At 52.9% G+C, this 13376-nt stretch overlaps 3 protein-coding genes across 3 annotated transcripts; 2 read left to right on the plus strand and 1 right to left on the minus strand.

Annotated features, from left to right (window-relative positions):
- The first annotated feature begins 1376 nt into the window (after nt 1-1376).
- CSUI_008071 (uncharacterized protein) lies at nt 1377-12739 on the plus strand. The gene is made up of 12 exons (XM_068068210.1): nt 1377-2988; nt 4092-4239; nt 5775-5822; nt 6634-6775; nt 7217-7312; nt 7996-8165; nt 8777-9010; nt 9663-9726; nt 10501-10651; nt 11055-11239; nt 12183-12249; nt 12692-12739. Exons 1-7 carry the CDS (start codon nt 2780-2782, stop codon nt 9008-9010), a joined length of 1047 nt encoding a protein of 348 aa, XP_067919812.1. The 5' UTR covers nt 1377-2779; the 3' UTR covers nt 9663-9726; nt 10501-10651; nt 11055-11239; nt 12183-12249; nt 12692-12739.
- CSUI_008072 (uncharacterized protein) lies at nt 3804-4068 on the plus strand (the record flags this gene model as incomplete). Its single annotated transcript, XM_068068211.1, has 1 exon — nt 3804-4068. A coding segment is annotated over one exon (165 nt), but the record flags the coding sequence as incomplete, so codon positions are not given.
- Nucleotides 12740-12786: 47 nt separating the features above from the next.
- On the minus strand, nt 12787-13083 carry CSUI_008073 (uncharacterized protein; the record flags this gene model as incomplete). The annotated part of the gene is made up of 2 exons (XM_068068212.1): nt 12787-12901; nt 13076-13083. Coding segments are annotated over 2 exons (123 nt in total), but the record flags the coding sequence as incomplete, so codon positions are not given.
- Nucleotides 13084-13376: the final 293 nt, after the last annotated feature.

Here is a 13376-nt window from a genome sequence, read left to right on the forward strand (position 1 = left end):
GAAAGAGTAAGGAAACACGCACGGGAACGACACCTCGGGCCCCGGGAAGCCGTAACAGCTTACGGAGGCCAGCTCACTCGCCGGTGAATCGAGCCGGTAAAAACACGGTTTCCACCCTGAAGTTGTTTCCACAGACAGTCCCCATTTACTAATGGAGGTGGCCGTTTCCCTGCTCGTCTGGCCACTCCGAAGCCGTCGTAGCCACCTGGGCTGGGCGTCTGCCTTCAAGAACCGCCCGGCGAAGTGCTTTGCAGGCTGTGTAACTGTGTCCTTGTTTGAGGCAGTAGTAGCACGTCAGCTCCCCACTTCTGCTGAAATGCTGGGCCGGCTGCGGTCGTTGACCTGTTCCTCGCTGATCGAAACCGTGGCGAGAAGTTCCGGCCTGGACTTGGCGGCGGTTTCTTTCTACCCTGTCCCGCTGCGTAGAGATCGCGAAGCTCTCGCTCATATCCATCGAGTCAGTAAAGTCATTTGACGGCCTCCCAAGAGTTCCAACATTTTTTAGATCTCGTGTGGCGGTGCATCTTCCAAAGTGATAAGAGCATCCCTTGTACGCTGATCCAAACCGTTGAAGAAGTAGAAGCGTTTCATTTCATCGTCGATGTGTGTCGCGAGCAAGACCAATCTCTGGAAAGTGCCGATGTGTCGGCGCGGCTGGACCGGGCGGAACTTGAGTCGCGTTAGCTCCCGCAGCACACCCCTGCATGACTGATATTAAATAAACCGCTGACGCAAAATATCATAAAAAGCCTCGAGGGTGCGCGGTCTCTTCCGGTGGGCGAGTTTCTTCGATACTTTTGTAGTAAAGCTTCGCTTCCTCATCCAGGAACAGGGCCGCCTGTCGGACGCGCTCCTGTTCCGCCGCGATCCCCCACTCGTCAAGGTACCGCCGACACTCGGAACAAAAAGGCTGGAAAGCGGCAGATCTGAACTGCCATCATATTTCCGTGATCGAAGACTGTTTATTCTTTCTTTGAAAAGTGCGTTCCATAATTCCTGCCTTGGGTCCCGTATTGTTGACGGGTCAGTGGAGGATAGGTCGACGGGCTGGCGGACCATCGTGCCGTGCAACGAACACAGACGTAAAAACAAATACTCAAACAAGAAAGCTAAGCCGAGTAAGTTTTTTTTTTCTTTTTTTTCCGTACCAATATCAAACCGTGCGGTGCTACCACGTGTAAGGCTTTTATATTGTACAAGTTCTTCAACTGCTCAGCCCCGCCGCGACCGCGCGGGGCCTGCGCGACACTTGCCCCAGTAGGCAGGCATCCTATAGCAGCCCCGAGGGGCGCAACACACGTTGCTTCGTACCAAAGTACAACACTGACTGCCGCGCGTATGCGTTGACAGCGCATCGTCACCACTCATGGGTTACACTCCCGAGTTTACACTGTCCTGTGCGGCCGCTTGCCTTCCGACGACCCTAGAGCGTCTGTCAGCACCGTGCGCATCTCCTCGAGTGCATGCAAGCTGACTGTCGGTTCGGTTTTACGGCACTTTCTGCCTCTCCCGTGGCGTCTCTTATTAGGGTTTTACGGCACTTTCTACCTTTGCCATCGCGTCTTTTTAAGCAAACCACACCATGCATTCCGATGAATTGATGTGGATTGTTTCTGCATGGGGGGGGCTGGGAGTCTCGCTTCATTGTCACGTGGCGCGCATGCCGAAGCTGAGTGCGCTCGCGCCGTGAGACTGCCGAGCTCCTTCTTTGTTTTATCCTCCCCTGTCTCGTGACTTCGATCGTAGGAAGCACTCCCTTGCTGAAAACCCCGTAGCTGTTTCGTGTAGATGCACTGACAGCGGCATATCATCCGCTTTCTCTCGTGCGCGGCAAGACCGTTGTGTGCACTTTGAGTTACTGGTTTTCAACAGTTACTCTTTCGCTACAATGGTGCGGAGGGGACTCCGCTTCCGCGGAGCGGACCGGTGCCTCTAAGAGGCGCAGAATATGCGCTGAGCATTCTTGTGCCAGGACCACGCCCCTGTGTGTACGCTGCAGCTACCAGCAACGAGCTGGAGAGTGTCTCGGGAAGCGGGGTTTCTGTTGGAAGCCTGCCGTCGTCGCGTCATTCGATCAAAATTCACCCTAACAGCGGACGTTTGTTGTGCACACAGTTTTTCTCTTGCATGGTCCTACCACTACAAGCACTGACACCTGCCGGATCTGCTCTCCTGGCGTCTCTCTAGCTGTGGTAGACTTTTTTTCTGTACAGAGCCCGTGCGCTTATTGGTTTTCTTAGCGACTGCCGGACTCCTAGTACTCACATTTTTGGCTCTCTGTTGGGTATCTCCACCTCTTTCGGATCTCTGCGTTTGTTGCACTATCTGCTTTTCCTGTCATCCATGAGTGCTGCGGCCGCAACTGTTTTGTCCTACTGTCGTACGGGGGGACATCCGTCTATCCTCAGTTACCTGTGTAGAGTACCCTGTGGCCTTTCCGATTTCCACTTTCTTCTACGTAGCTACAGCAGCCGTTTATTTGTGAGATGTGGCCTCTTTGTACCGAGTGTGGGACGTGGTTTTTTTTCCCCTTTTAGCTTTACAGTGCCGTAGAACTACGTAAACTACCAATACCTAGAACAACAAAGCACTGCTCCATGGCGAAATCGGCCGTGGCCGTAGTGTTCTCAATTCCCAATTCGCAGCTTACGAAATACACCGGAGGCCGGCTTCAAGGATGCGCTGTCTGATAGAGTAACGTTAGGTGCCAACTCTGAACTTTTACGGTTTTCTTAACGTTCATAAGTTTTGGACATCACTGGTAGGATTGTTTTCCAGCATGCCGGCGGCTGCTGCAGCTCTGCCATATCCGTGCGTGCCACGGACCGCTTTGGTAGCGGCCCGGTTCCTGCGGCCTCCGGGCAAGTTCAAGAGAGCAGAGCTGCGTGAACACCCGAGATCGAAGACTGGGGCTTTTGCGAACCTTATAAAGACTGCTGTCCGCCTCCGGGAGAAAGCTCGAGCCTTTTCACTTGTCCCCCCTCCAAGGTATGATTCTCTGTTTCCGAACAATACTCCTCTCCATTTTCTTCTTCTGTGAGCATTGACTACCAGGCTATACCAAATGCTTCTGCACCCACGGCTGTGTTTCATTCATAGCTCCCGGCGTTTATGACTTGCATGGGGAACCGTCTGGTCAGAATTTTTCTCCGGGAAACGTCGGAAGGACTGAAGGGACGGTCGCCCCTCGACGCAGCTGTCATGCCACGCCACTGACCGAAAATGCTGTCTGCTTTGAGAGAAGCACGGGTGAACCCGACTGGGCTTGCCATCGGCTGTAGTACGAGGTGCCGAATGGAAGATTATACTCTGCTTGAAGGCTGTTAGCTTCCGTACAGCTGAAGGTGAGGAGTATCTTACGGGCCCCAGACTAGAAGCCGCCGGGGGCGTTGCTTCATGGGCTAGTCGACCTGTCATACCATGGTTTCAGTCGGGCCCGTGCTGATTGTACATTCTAGGAGCAACCAAGAAGACTGAGGACCAGTTCATTATGCTGACTACGGATAACTATACAGGCCGACCGTAGCGGCTCAACCAAGTGCCGTGGCAGCACATTCATATCCCTTCGAACTGTGAATGTGCTGCCACGGCACTGCGTGTCTCTATTGACGTTGGTTCGCTTCCGCTGTGAGCACCCCTACGCGGCCAGTAGAGACCTTGAAAGGAAAGTGCGAAAACACGACTGTTTTCAAGTGCTCTGCCTGTTCTAGCGTGGGGCCGAACAGGCATCTTCCTGCGGAGGCAGGCTGGCCGGGACATGAGACCTGCCAGGTAACGCCACTAAGCATGTAGAGTCGTCATCGGTGGGATTCGCATCAACCGCGCACAGTTCCAGCGACCCACGTGGACGCACACGATGAAAACGTGTTCTCCAGCGTTGCTGGACAGCCTCTGTTGGACATGTTTTCACAACTTGGTTTCCGCTCTGTTCTTTTGGACTATCTCCTGACTCTTTTTGTCTTGTACTGAACCTTCTCTAACGACATTGTTCAAGACGTTTCACCTTTCGCGCGGGTCAGAGGTCATTCGACAACGGGGGTTGAAGTATTGTACTATACAGGGCGAACTTCTTGCTTTTCGCGTTCTCACAGACTCATTCCCCTTCCTCTTCCGCACCGAAAGAAGCAGCTCGAGTCCGTCCGGGGTGTCCCGACAGTCTGTGCGGAAGTCCTTGCGCGGCGCCTACATTTTCTACTCGGTCCGGCCGCGATTGAGCAACAAAAAATGGCAAGAATGCAAGTAAGTTCTTGGCCCGTGCCCGAATGAGATACAACGCTTTGTCCGCGTTCGGTTTTCCTTTTGCCGCGGGCATAGCGAGACAGTTTCACTTCCTGCGTCTTTACTGGTTCCTTTCGGGAACCCTCAGTGCTGCGCGGCCAGCGACAGTTCTCCAGCGACCAGCTTCCGGGGGCTTTCACTCCTCTGTACGAGCTGCCTTCATCCGGGAGTAGGAGGTGCAGCGTTCCTGGGTCTTCTGTAACGGACCGAAGTGCTTGGTGATTGCAGCCTACAAATAATGCACGTTTTGGAGCTGCAGCGGGCTCCGCATGGCTGGTCCTGGGGTGACCTTCCCAGTCTTTTAGTCGATGGTTTTCCGCGGGTGAACTGATCTACTCTTTTACGGGGCTCTTATCAGGCTGGCAATGTTCTTGGCGACATATACAGATGCTAGTAGAACTCAGTTCACTTGTGTTGGTTTCGAAGACGGAGTTGTTTAGTGAATTTCGAAGATGTGCTTGAATGCGTTCTGTCGTCGCATCAGCGGGTGCAATCTCAAGTCTCCTCCATCCAGATTCTGTGACAGCCAGTAACATAGTGATATCCCCTGATAGAGCTGTTGATATCCTACCTGTTTTAGTTTTAGCCTTTCCTTTGTCGTGGGCTGAAGCTCCCTGGACGGGAGTCGGTGCACTTCCCATCGTCAACTCCTATCCGCGGGGCGAGCCCGTCGTGTCCCATCTCGGACGATTGGAAAATACTGTCCACGCGAGAACTTTCCCACACTTAGGAATAGGCCTCGGCCTGCAGTTCGGGATGAAATCTCAGCATACCCGGGCGAGTTTGTAGTGCAGCATTTTTAGGTAGGACAGAGATTCCCCCGCCTTTTTCGTTTCAGCCGGCTCACACAGAATACTGGGTTCGCTGGTCAAGGATTAGGTTGTGGACGTGTTCCCAGCTGGACAGCGTAAGACAGCCTCATACCTGCACTGAGAGTCGGACGCAGGAGGCGGTGATGCAGGTCTGTGCTTGGGAGAGTTTGTACGCTTTGCGAATAGCTCTCTACATAGGTTATCGCCTCAAGTAGAGAGCAAGGGCTGACGACCAGGGAGCGGCTACCGAGAATGGTATTGCTCGAGACTGTCTGTTTCGTACTCCTGGTAATGCCCTTGCCTTGCCACTTCGCTTTCATTTGAGTAGCAGTGGTGGACCATGATTGCATGGGCCGTGCTGATCTCCCGTGTTCGCACTCCGAAAGCGGGCAGATTGCTGCCTGGTGCGGCATACAGCAGTGCCATTTTGATTGCGCACGATCGAGGGTCTCCAACGGCGGGGCTGGCAAGATCACTCTGACAAGTCTGAGCGAAGCCTGTAGGGAAAGATCCCAGCATCGGATCCAGGCCACTTTTGCACACGGTATCGTCCTCTTCATATTTTTATCACGTTGGGCAACCGGGCCCATGGTCAGTCCTTGTGGGCCGCAGGCGTCTTTTTTGACAGTACAGAGAACGCTGTAAAGTAATTCTTTGTTTTTTGGATGTCTCTGTTACTCACAGAGAGGCCTTACGCCGTACCAGGCAGAGCTCTTCATGTGGGAGCGGCAGGTGAGCTGGCCACTGGAAAACTGCCACTCCGTCGGGGAAACCTTGTCTTGTAGAAGAGGAGCCAGTCGGGGTTATCAGTGGCAACGGCACAACGCGTGATCCGTGCGTCCTCGGGTGAAGAGGCATCTTCCTTCCCATGCTGGATGCGTGGACTCCTTTCATTAGTTTTGTGGATATCAGAGGGTCTGCGCTAGACGCTGGGAGTGTGCGACGCTATCTGATGAAAAGCAGCTACTTTGGGAACGCTGTCCAGATCAACCCTGTTTGACGGGGACATGACTGGTCTTGGAGTTGTATCTCTCCAAGGGCTGGGTACTCTCAAGAAGAGATGCCGCTCAGAGACAGATAAGATGACCCGGACACACGCACGATTCAACATTACCACACCTGCAGTGTTTCTCCGAGTCACTCCTTGGCACCCGAGAAGTCGGACTCCAGACCATGAGCCGCCGTTGAGACGTTTCGTACACCCTTTGTTCCGCAGATGAAAAGCTGACGGCAGTCGATCTGACGTCTCTTGAGTGGCAGGGCTTGTCAGCTGATTCTGCGTTCCATCCGCCTGTGAGATGACGATATGCTGTAGCCAGCTCGACTTTTTCCACTGGCTTCCGTTTATCACATGCTATATTGGTCTTCGAGTTCAAGCAAACTCCTGATTTGAGAAGTGCTACGTAAACGACCGGCGAAGAGCTGTACTAACATCTGCGAAAGTATCCTGGGACGTGTGTGGTACTAGACCCACACACTGTGGCCAGTACAGTTACCATGTGTGAGAGTCGCTCGTGTTGACAGGCATTCTGGTGAACCGTAGTTGCTTCGGTACTTCAATCCCTGTGTGGTTCAGATGCGCGAAATTCGGAAGATCTACCGCGCACAGTATCTGCAGAGGCTTGCGGAGGTGACAGAGGAAGAACGGCGGAAGCAACTTGAACTGTACCTACAGGAAAAGCAAGGTAGCCATGCGTCTGAAACCGTGTCGCTTCTCACCCATGCTGCCAACCCGTGAAGATGCGAAGTATCGCGTTTTTCTGCGTGTCCATTTGTACGGCGGATGAACGGGCAAGTTATGCAGTTCTAACCCGGGGCACTTGGAGTGGAACTCCAGGGCCAGAACGACCGCTCAACCATTTGCATGTCTCTGACAATGTACCCGATTTGCTCTGTAGAATTAGCAGCAAGCTCTACCGCCAGTGCCCCTCCGTAGTATGGCTCCTCGTGACGAAGTGTGAAGCGGCTTTGCAGTCTAGTGGCAAGGAAAGAAGGTTGGGCGCAAATACACTGCCCCTGTCAGATTCATCACCGGCCAGGCTAGCTGACTTGATTTCCCGAAAGCGGGGGACGAAATTGCTCTCATTGTGACGTGCAAGATGCCCGGCTTTCTTTGGTGACCCCAGAAAGACGGCTGCGCCGAGAAGAACAGCTGCAGCGTATATACGAGGACAAAAAACGCCGGGCGGTACTCAAGGATAGGATTCGCATCGAAAAGAAAGGTAAAGTGCACTGAACACTCCTGTGCACTGCGTTCTTTGTCCTGGTCAACTGGATATTTTCATAAGGCGTACTGTACTTACCATGCGCAGCGACTACCGTACCCCCCACTCTGGGCCAAAACCAGAAAGCATAGCGTTTTGACGGCTGACGTATTTTCGCAAGAGCCCCGGACTACTGCAGAGAAGTGTCAGTCCTCCTCTTGTTCCGAGCCTGTCAACAGATTCGTTGCAGACGCGTCTTACCTCGGGTTAAACGCTAACCAAGCACTACCGTTCTCGAAAGTCGTTCGTCTGACGTGTCTCACCCTTAGGAGACGATTAGCAGGGGGGACTCTAGAGGCGATCCTATTCTTTCTCTGGAAGAAGAAACGACAGAACCGCCTCTGTACAGAGAGGTGTGGGAGGTGCCTAGTTGATCCGTAGATAAGAAGAGAAACTCAGCGGTGCGTCTTCTCATCGGACATGCTACCCCAGTTTCCCAGAGCACTGTCAGAGAATCACAGGGAGCCTGCCGTGTACAGTGAAGTGTCCGTGCTTCGGATATGTGTGTAGGCGTATGTGGCTACACACTGATATAAATACACAAGCCGCTTGCGAAGAGGCCGTTTCCGCGGGGGGATGAGTTTGCTTCGCAACTACACTCACGCTGAGCTTTCTGTTCAATGAGCTGCCTAGCGTCGAAGTTCCAAACGTGTCTATGTCCAGTGCCTATGCGTTTGACTGGGTCGCACTCATCTCTGCTGTCTGTATCTGCTGCCGCGCCATTCTGCGTCTCTCAGTGACGCAGTCTCTCCAGACTGCCCGCGTATCTAGACGGAAAATCGGTCACTTGCTGTGGCTGAAGAAGCTACAGGTAAGACACCGCTTCTATGGGTATTGCTGATCTTACAATCGATACTTCCTCTTCATCTCTCACCTTATTTCTCGGTGTTATTGAAGCGACAAGAAGGAACGTGAGCCCGCGGTGGCTTCAGGACTAGCTTCCTGATGTTTTGCCGTTTTGTGCAGTGTTAGGTTTTCTGTCTCATGTCTGTTGCAGATGTTGCAGCTTTTCAATGGTAATGTGTGTCGCCTTTGTTTCAAGCTTTCTCGTCGCTTTGTACCTTCTCTTGCTGCTTCGTGTGGGGGAGACAAGCTCTTACCCAGCAGCATGGGACTCCTGTGTCCGAAGAAGCGTTCCATTCTCCGTTTTTTCTCTCGTTGCGTGGCGACGTAGCTGTGGAACCGAGAGATCTGTTTGTGGGACATCGACTGTAGCGGTTAACCTGACAGTTCCTGCTTTTTGCTCGTGGGTATTGATTTTCGACTGCTTGCTGTGGGAATCCAAGACGCTTTTCCTTTCGGTCGCGTATTCCTTTCTCTGCACCCCCTACCCCCTACGTTGAGTAGTTCTGGCGTCATCAATTTTGGGACCTGAAACTCTTACGTCACTCGTGAAAGCGCACGTGCCTCCCCGTTGTGTAGGACGCGGCAGACTTCATGCAGCGGCAGGAGGAGGGCCTCAGAGCCGCGGCGGCGACTGCAGAGAAGGAGGCTTCGGGTGTTGAAGAAGAAGAAGTGTTAGCACGTGAAATGTCTAGAGTGAAGGATGACGCGTTCAGACAGATCGATACGCGTCATATTTCTGTTCCAGACTTGCTTGCTCAACTCGGTACGGAGACCATCAAAAAAGAGAGGCAGCCGGTCTCGCCCCTGTAATACGGCGTGCACGCAAAAAGCAGACGGTGCTGAGTCCAAACGTTAGGCGGCTTCCAGTTTCACCCGTTACACTGCCGCGAACTTTCTGACAACGTCCGGGCTTGGGCGGGCGTAAGCAGGCAAATATATACATGCTTAGGTGTCGACCAGTGGCGTCTTCTGGTTAGCAGTATCCAGGCAAACGCACACCCCAGCGTCTGAGAACGGTGACTTTCAAGGGCTTCTGCTACAGTGATTACAGATATCTGGAGAGCTATTGTGTTTAAGCTTTCATTTGTGCACGCTACTTCACAGCCCACGTGACGAATACTGCTCACCCAGTTGTGTCGTAACTCTACTTAGTCTGTAGATAGCTGCGGAGATTCCTTCGTCGGAGAAATTGATTGTAAAGGCGGTGCGTCCTTGTTTCATTACTTGTTCACATCTGTAACGGGGAAGGGACTGGACTACTCCTCGCAATGCTTCGAGACTGTCGCCTGCCCGTGTCTGCTGAGTCCGCCGACATTCAGGGAGGTCTGCACTGACCCTTTGCTATGCACTCTTTCACTAAGTAAATGCCCCGTGATTCACAAGACATCTCTCGAATGGTATAGAGTTACTTCTTCTTCCGGTTCAGGGCATTCTGGCTCGGTGTGTCTGCTGCATTTCATAGGGCAGAATGACGAGAAAGTCAAGTCAGTAAAAAAGAAGATCACGGGGACAGACAACGTCTTCAGGTTCGTTGTGCGAAGATGTTTTCCTCAATCAACACGCTGTCAACAATCAGAAAGTACCGTGAGAGAGAACACTGGGTCAGGAAAAGAGCAATCGCTGTGCATACGGGTCAAACCACTGGGACGAGGGCATTTTGTGGAACTTCCGGATGCTCTCTGCTGGTTCTTGACTTGCTTGCGTCCGTGAAGGATTTTCTCCTAGACCGCCGCCGAGGACAATGTACCACAATGGGCGATCTTGGGAGGGCAAGCAAGGGTTCCGTGATGTCCTGAACCTTCGGCTCTTGCCTTCCCAGAGACACGTGGGAGCTCGTTGACGCCTCAGAGTCTCTAAGCTCGAAGAACTACCTTTGTTTGCTATCAACTATCCACCGGCTCTCTATGTGGTCGTGTCCTGCGTCAGGGCCGGCATCAACTCGTGTGCGCTAGTTCTGTCACCGTCCACACTTCCCGCATAATGACCGGTAGAACCCTACATGGACACGCCATACTTACAAACTCGTTTACGCTCTCCTCATTCCGCGTCCTTTGTCAGGGTTCGATGGCAGGACGCCCGTCTACAAACTCTCTCCAGTACAATGCATAGAGAGATAGACCTTGATATTACATTTCCTTACAGCGAACGTGACTGTTGCGTTTAGCTGGCGGTCAACTTGCCCGACCAGTGTGGGTTGCTACCGCACGCGGAGGTTTAGAAAAGTACTTCGGCTTCGTGACCGTTAAGCAGGAAGGCATGTGGCGCAGCCAAGGTGAGAGGTTTCGCTCTCTTTCATGCGGATGCTCAGGACTATTATGGAAGAATCTTTCGCTATCCTTCCAGAGGACGGTCCCGAATTCGATGAGGAAGGAGGCGAAGCCGGTAGAGCACAGAGAGAGCATCTGCTCACTGAACGACAACGCGCTGTCCTCTCATATATGGGTTTCACAGGTGAGTGTTTCCCCTGGACCCCCACAGAAGCCTATACTGGAGTCGAAGGCGCTTTTTACGGCCTTGCGTTCTATAGCTGAGTGAGAAAGTCCGGTGGATGTTCTTCGCTGTTGCAAGTCGGTTTTCTTCATACTCTCGAACAAGCGTACCTGTGAAGTCAGCTGTAAAATCAGACACATCGGGACGCAGCCATGTGTGTCCGATTGCCAAGCTCCTACCCATTCTTCCCAGAGTCCCGTGAAAAGTGCGCGTTTCGCTGTCCGCTGTGTCGGAAACTCGAGCTTCGTTGAATCTCTTGGTATATCTCATGAGAGGCTGTCTGCAGGTTTGATTCGGTTTCCTCGCTGGGGTATTTGCCGCTTCGGGGGAGTGTAGTCCTTCCGTTTTTCTTCTCACTTTGCAGAGCAAGAGAAACTCGCGTTGCTGGATGAAAAGATTTCCATGCTGAACAGGAAGCTAGACGAGGACTACGAACTCCGAGGCGCACCTCAGAATCTGATGTATTTGCAGCTCCGCGACCATCTGCAGGCCGCAAAGCTTGCTTTTCAGGCAAGCACTCTCTTTGAACCAAAACAAAGCGGCTCGTGATTACCCTGCTCTTACTGATGTCTCGGAGCACTTTGAGGAGGCGGGCCGAATGAATATCTGCAGCAGCCCGTGTTCGTTTGTTTCCGCTTGTGCGGGTGTCCGTGTCCCGCTTTCTCTTGTTTGGCGAGACCGTGCGGTCAGCCGCAGAGTTGGAACACCTGTCTCGGTTCCCTGTTATCAGCTGGGTACTAGCGTGAAAAGATTCGGTTTAGCTGCACTGGTGGGCCACGCGCGTGCTGCGTTCATTTCTGTGCGGGCACGCCTGGCGTAACGGAGGGTCAAGGTGTACTCAACAGGCACGGCCCCGGTCATGAGCACAAGTGTAGCAAATATGTATGTGTGTCCGTGGAAAGTCGTGCATGAATGGGCATTCGTATCTATAGCCGGCAAAAGGCCGTTCAGCGTTGTATTGTAGCCGCTTGCAGGTTTGAGGACAGATACAGCGGTGTACGTAAAGTGTTCATTAGGCCGTTCAAAAAGCTAGGTGCGGCGGAGTGGACTGCAAGAGGAGAGCCATACTCACTTGGGTCGCTGCCCTTGGCGTATCATGCGTTGCCGGAATACACGGCAGCCTTCCACGTTCTCAAAGGAGACAGAGCAGTTCGTCTTTTTCTAGGGAGTTGAAAAGAGACGAATGTATGCAAGGCAAGAATGTGTGACATTAGGAGCGCCTGTAGTCTGTGTGCTCAAACCGTTCCTTCCTCCAGCATCGTGGCTACCTGTCCGAGAGCCGAAGGTTAAACCTTTGTATACTGGAGGACAACATACATACTTGCGTGTATATGCACACCCGGAGGCACGTGCGGGGTGAGTTGAAGTGACTTATTCGGGACTATGCGCTGCCAGGAATGAATGTCATATGCCGGGAGTTGTTTACGAAGCAGGCGTCGGACACGGCTATGTACGCCTCTGCGTTCTTCAGGATATGTTATTTTGTCTTCAGGAGAGGAAGTACATTCGCGAAACTCAGGAGCGGTTGAACCGCCAGCGGCAAGCACCGACAATTCGAAGTGCGTGACATGGGAAAGCAGACTAAACAGACAAGCTGAGGAGTTTTCTCTTGTACAGGCTGCCTAGTCTCGTGTGCTTTCGTCACTTCGGCTTCCACGCGAGTCGACCCATGTCAGTCCGTAGCGTAACTGCCAACGCAAATGTGCGGCCACCCGTTTTTCGACTAGCCGATGCTTTTGTAGCATTCGCAAGTGTAGGTGTCAGCACTTCTTCATCAGGGCGTATGAGCGTGCACGTACGCAATGCCCGACCTCGCAGGACTCGCAATCGCCCTCTGTTGTACTTATCCTTCAGCGCTGCCGGCAAGTTTTCAGATCTGTCACCTTGTACCAAAGAAGTCCGGTCTATTCCACGCTGGAAATCTTGGGTATTGCAGATGGGTGCGTTGTAATGAAGCCTCCGAAGCCATATCTGAAGGTCCGTGTGCTTCCGTGTTCTCAGGGGAAGATTCCAGTCGGTCTTCAGACAAGCTCGACGACCTTGCAGACAACGCCCGCTAACGGGCGTCCAGACGCCAACAGAAGAGGGCCAAAATTTCCAGGAGTCCGAGCGTCAGAACGGGCACCTTGTAGCTCCGTCCGAAGCTCACTTCCGATGATCCGTTGTGTCGTTTGCGCGTTTACTGTCTTCGCCACCTGAGCCCTGGCCCGCCTACAAGAGAAAGGAAGTACATATGTGGAGGACACTGCAGTGGTGCTAGTAAAACGGCTGGTCTGGGATCAGGGCTGGCCGGTACTCGTGAGGGGCCTGTCATTCTCGTCTGGTGAATGCTTATTTGTCTGCATTTTTGCTCACCCTGTTACAATGTGTTAGTGTCACCCGTACCCTAACTTTCAAAACTTGAGAAAAGGTGTGACTCCCGTTGTCCATGCTGGCCTGCATGCATGAAACCGAGACAGATCCAAGTTTTGCCGTCCTGCTTTGTACTCGTACACGGCTCTACTGAGGGCGAAGAGGGCAGGTAAAGCCAGCAACAGTCGAGAGAGAAAGACAGCCCCTGAGAGAAGGCAGGCTCTCTCGGCTTGACTCAGAGGATAGTGCACTAGCTGAGAAACAATCCAAAATAATTTACTCCTGACGGCGCAAGGGGTGCCTAAGCATCTCGGCAAGCGCTCCTCTCACCCCC

Source organism: Cystoisospora suis, assembly GCF_002600585.1.
Source record: "Cystoisospora suis strain Wien I chromosome Unknown contig_4416, whole genome shotgun sequence".
NCBI classification, from domain to species: domain Eukaryota; phylum Apicomplexa; class Conoidasida; order Eucoccidiorida; family Sarcocystidae; genus Cystoisospora; species Cystoisospora suis.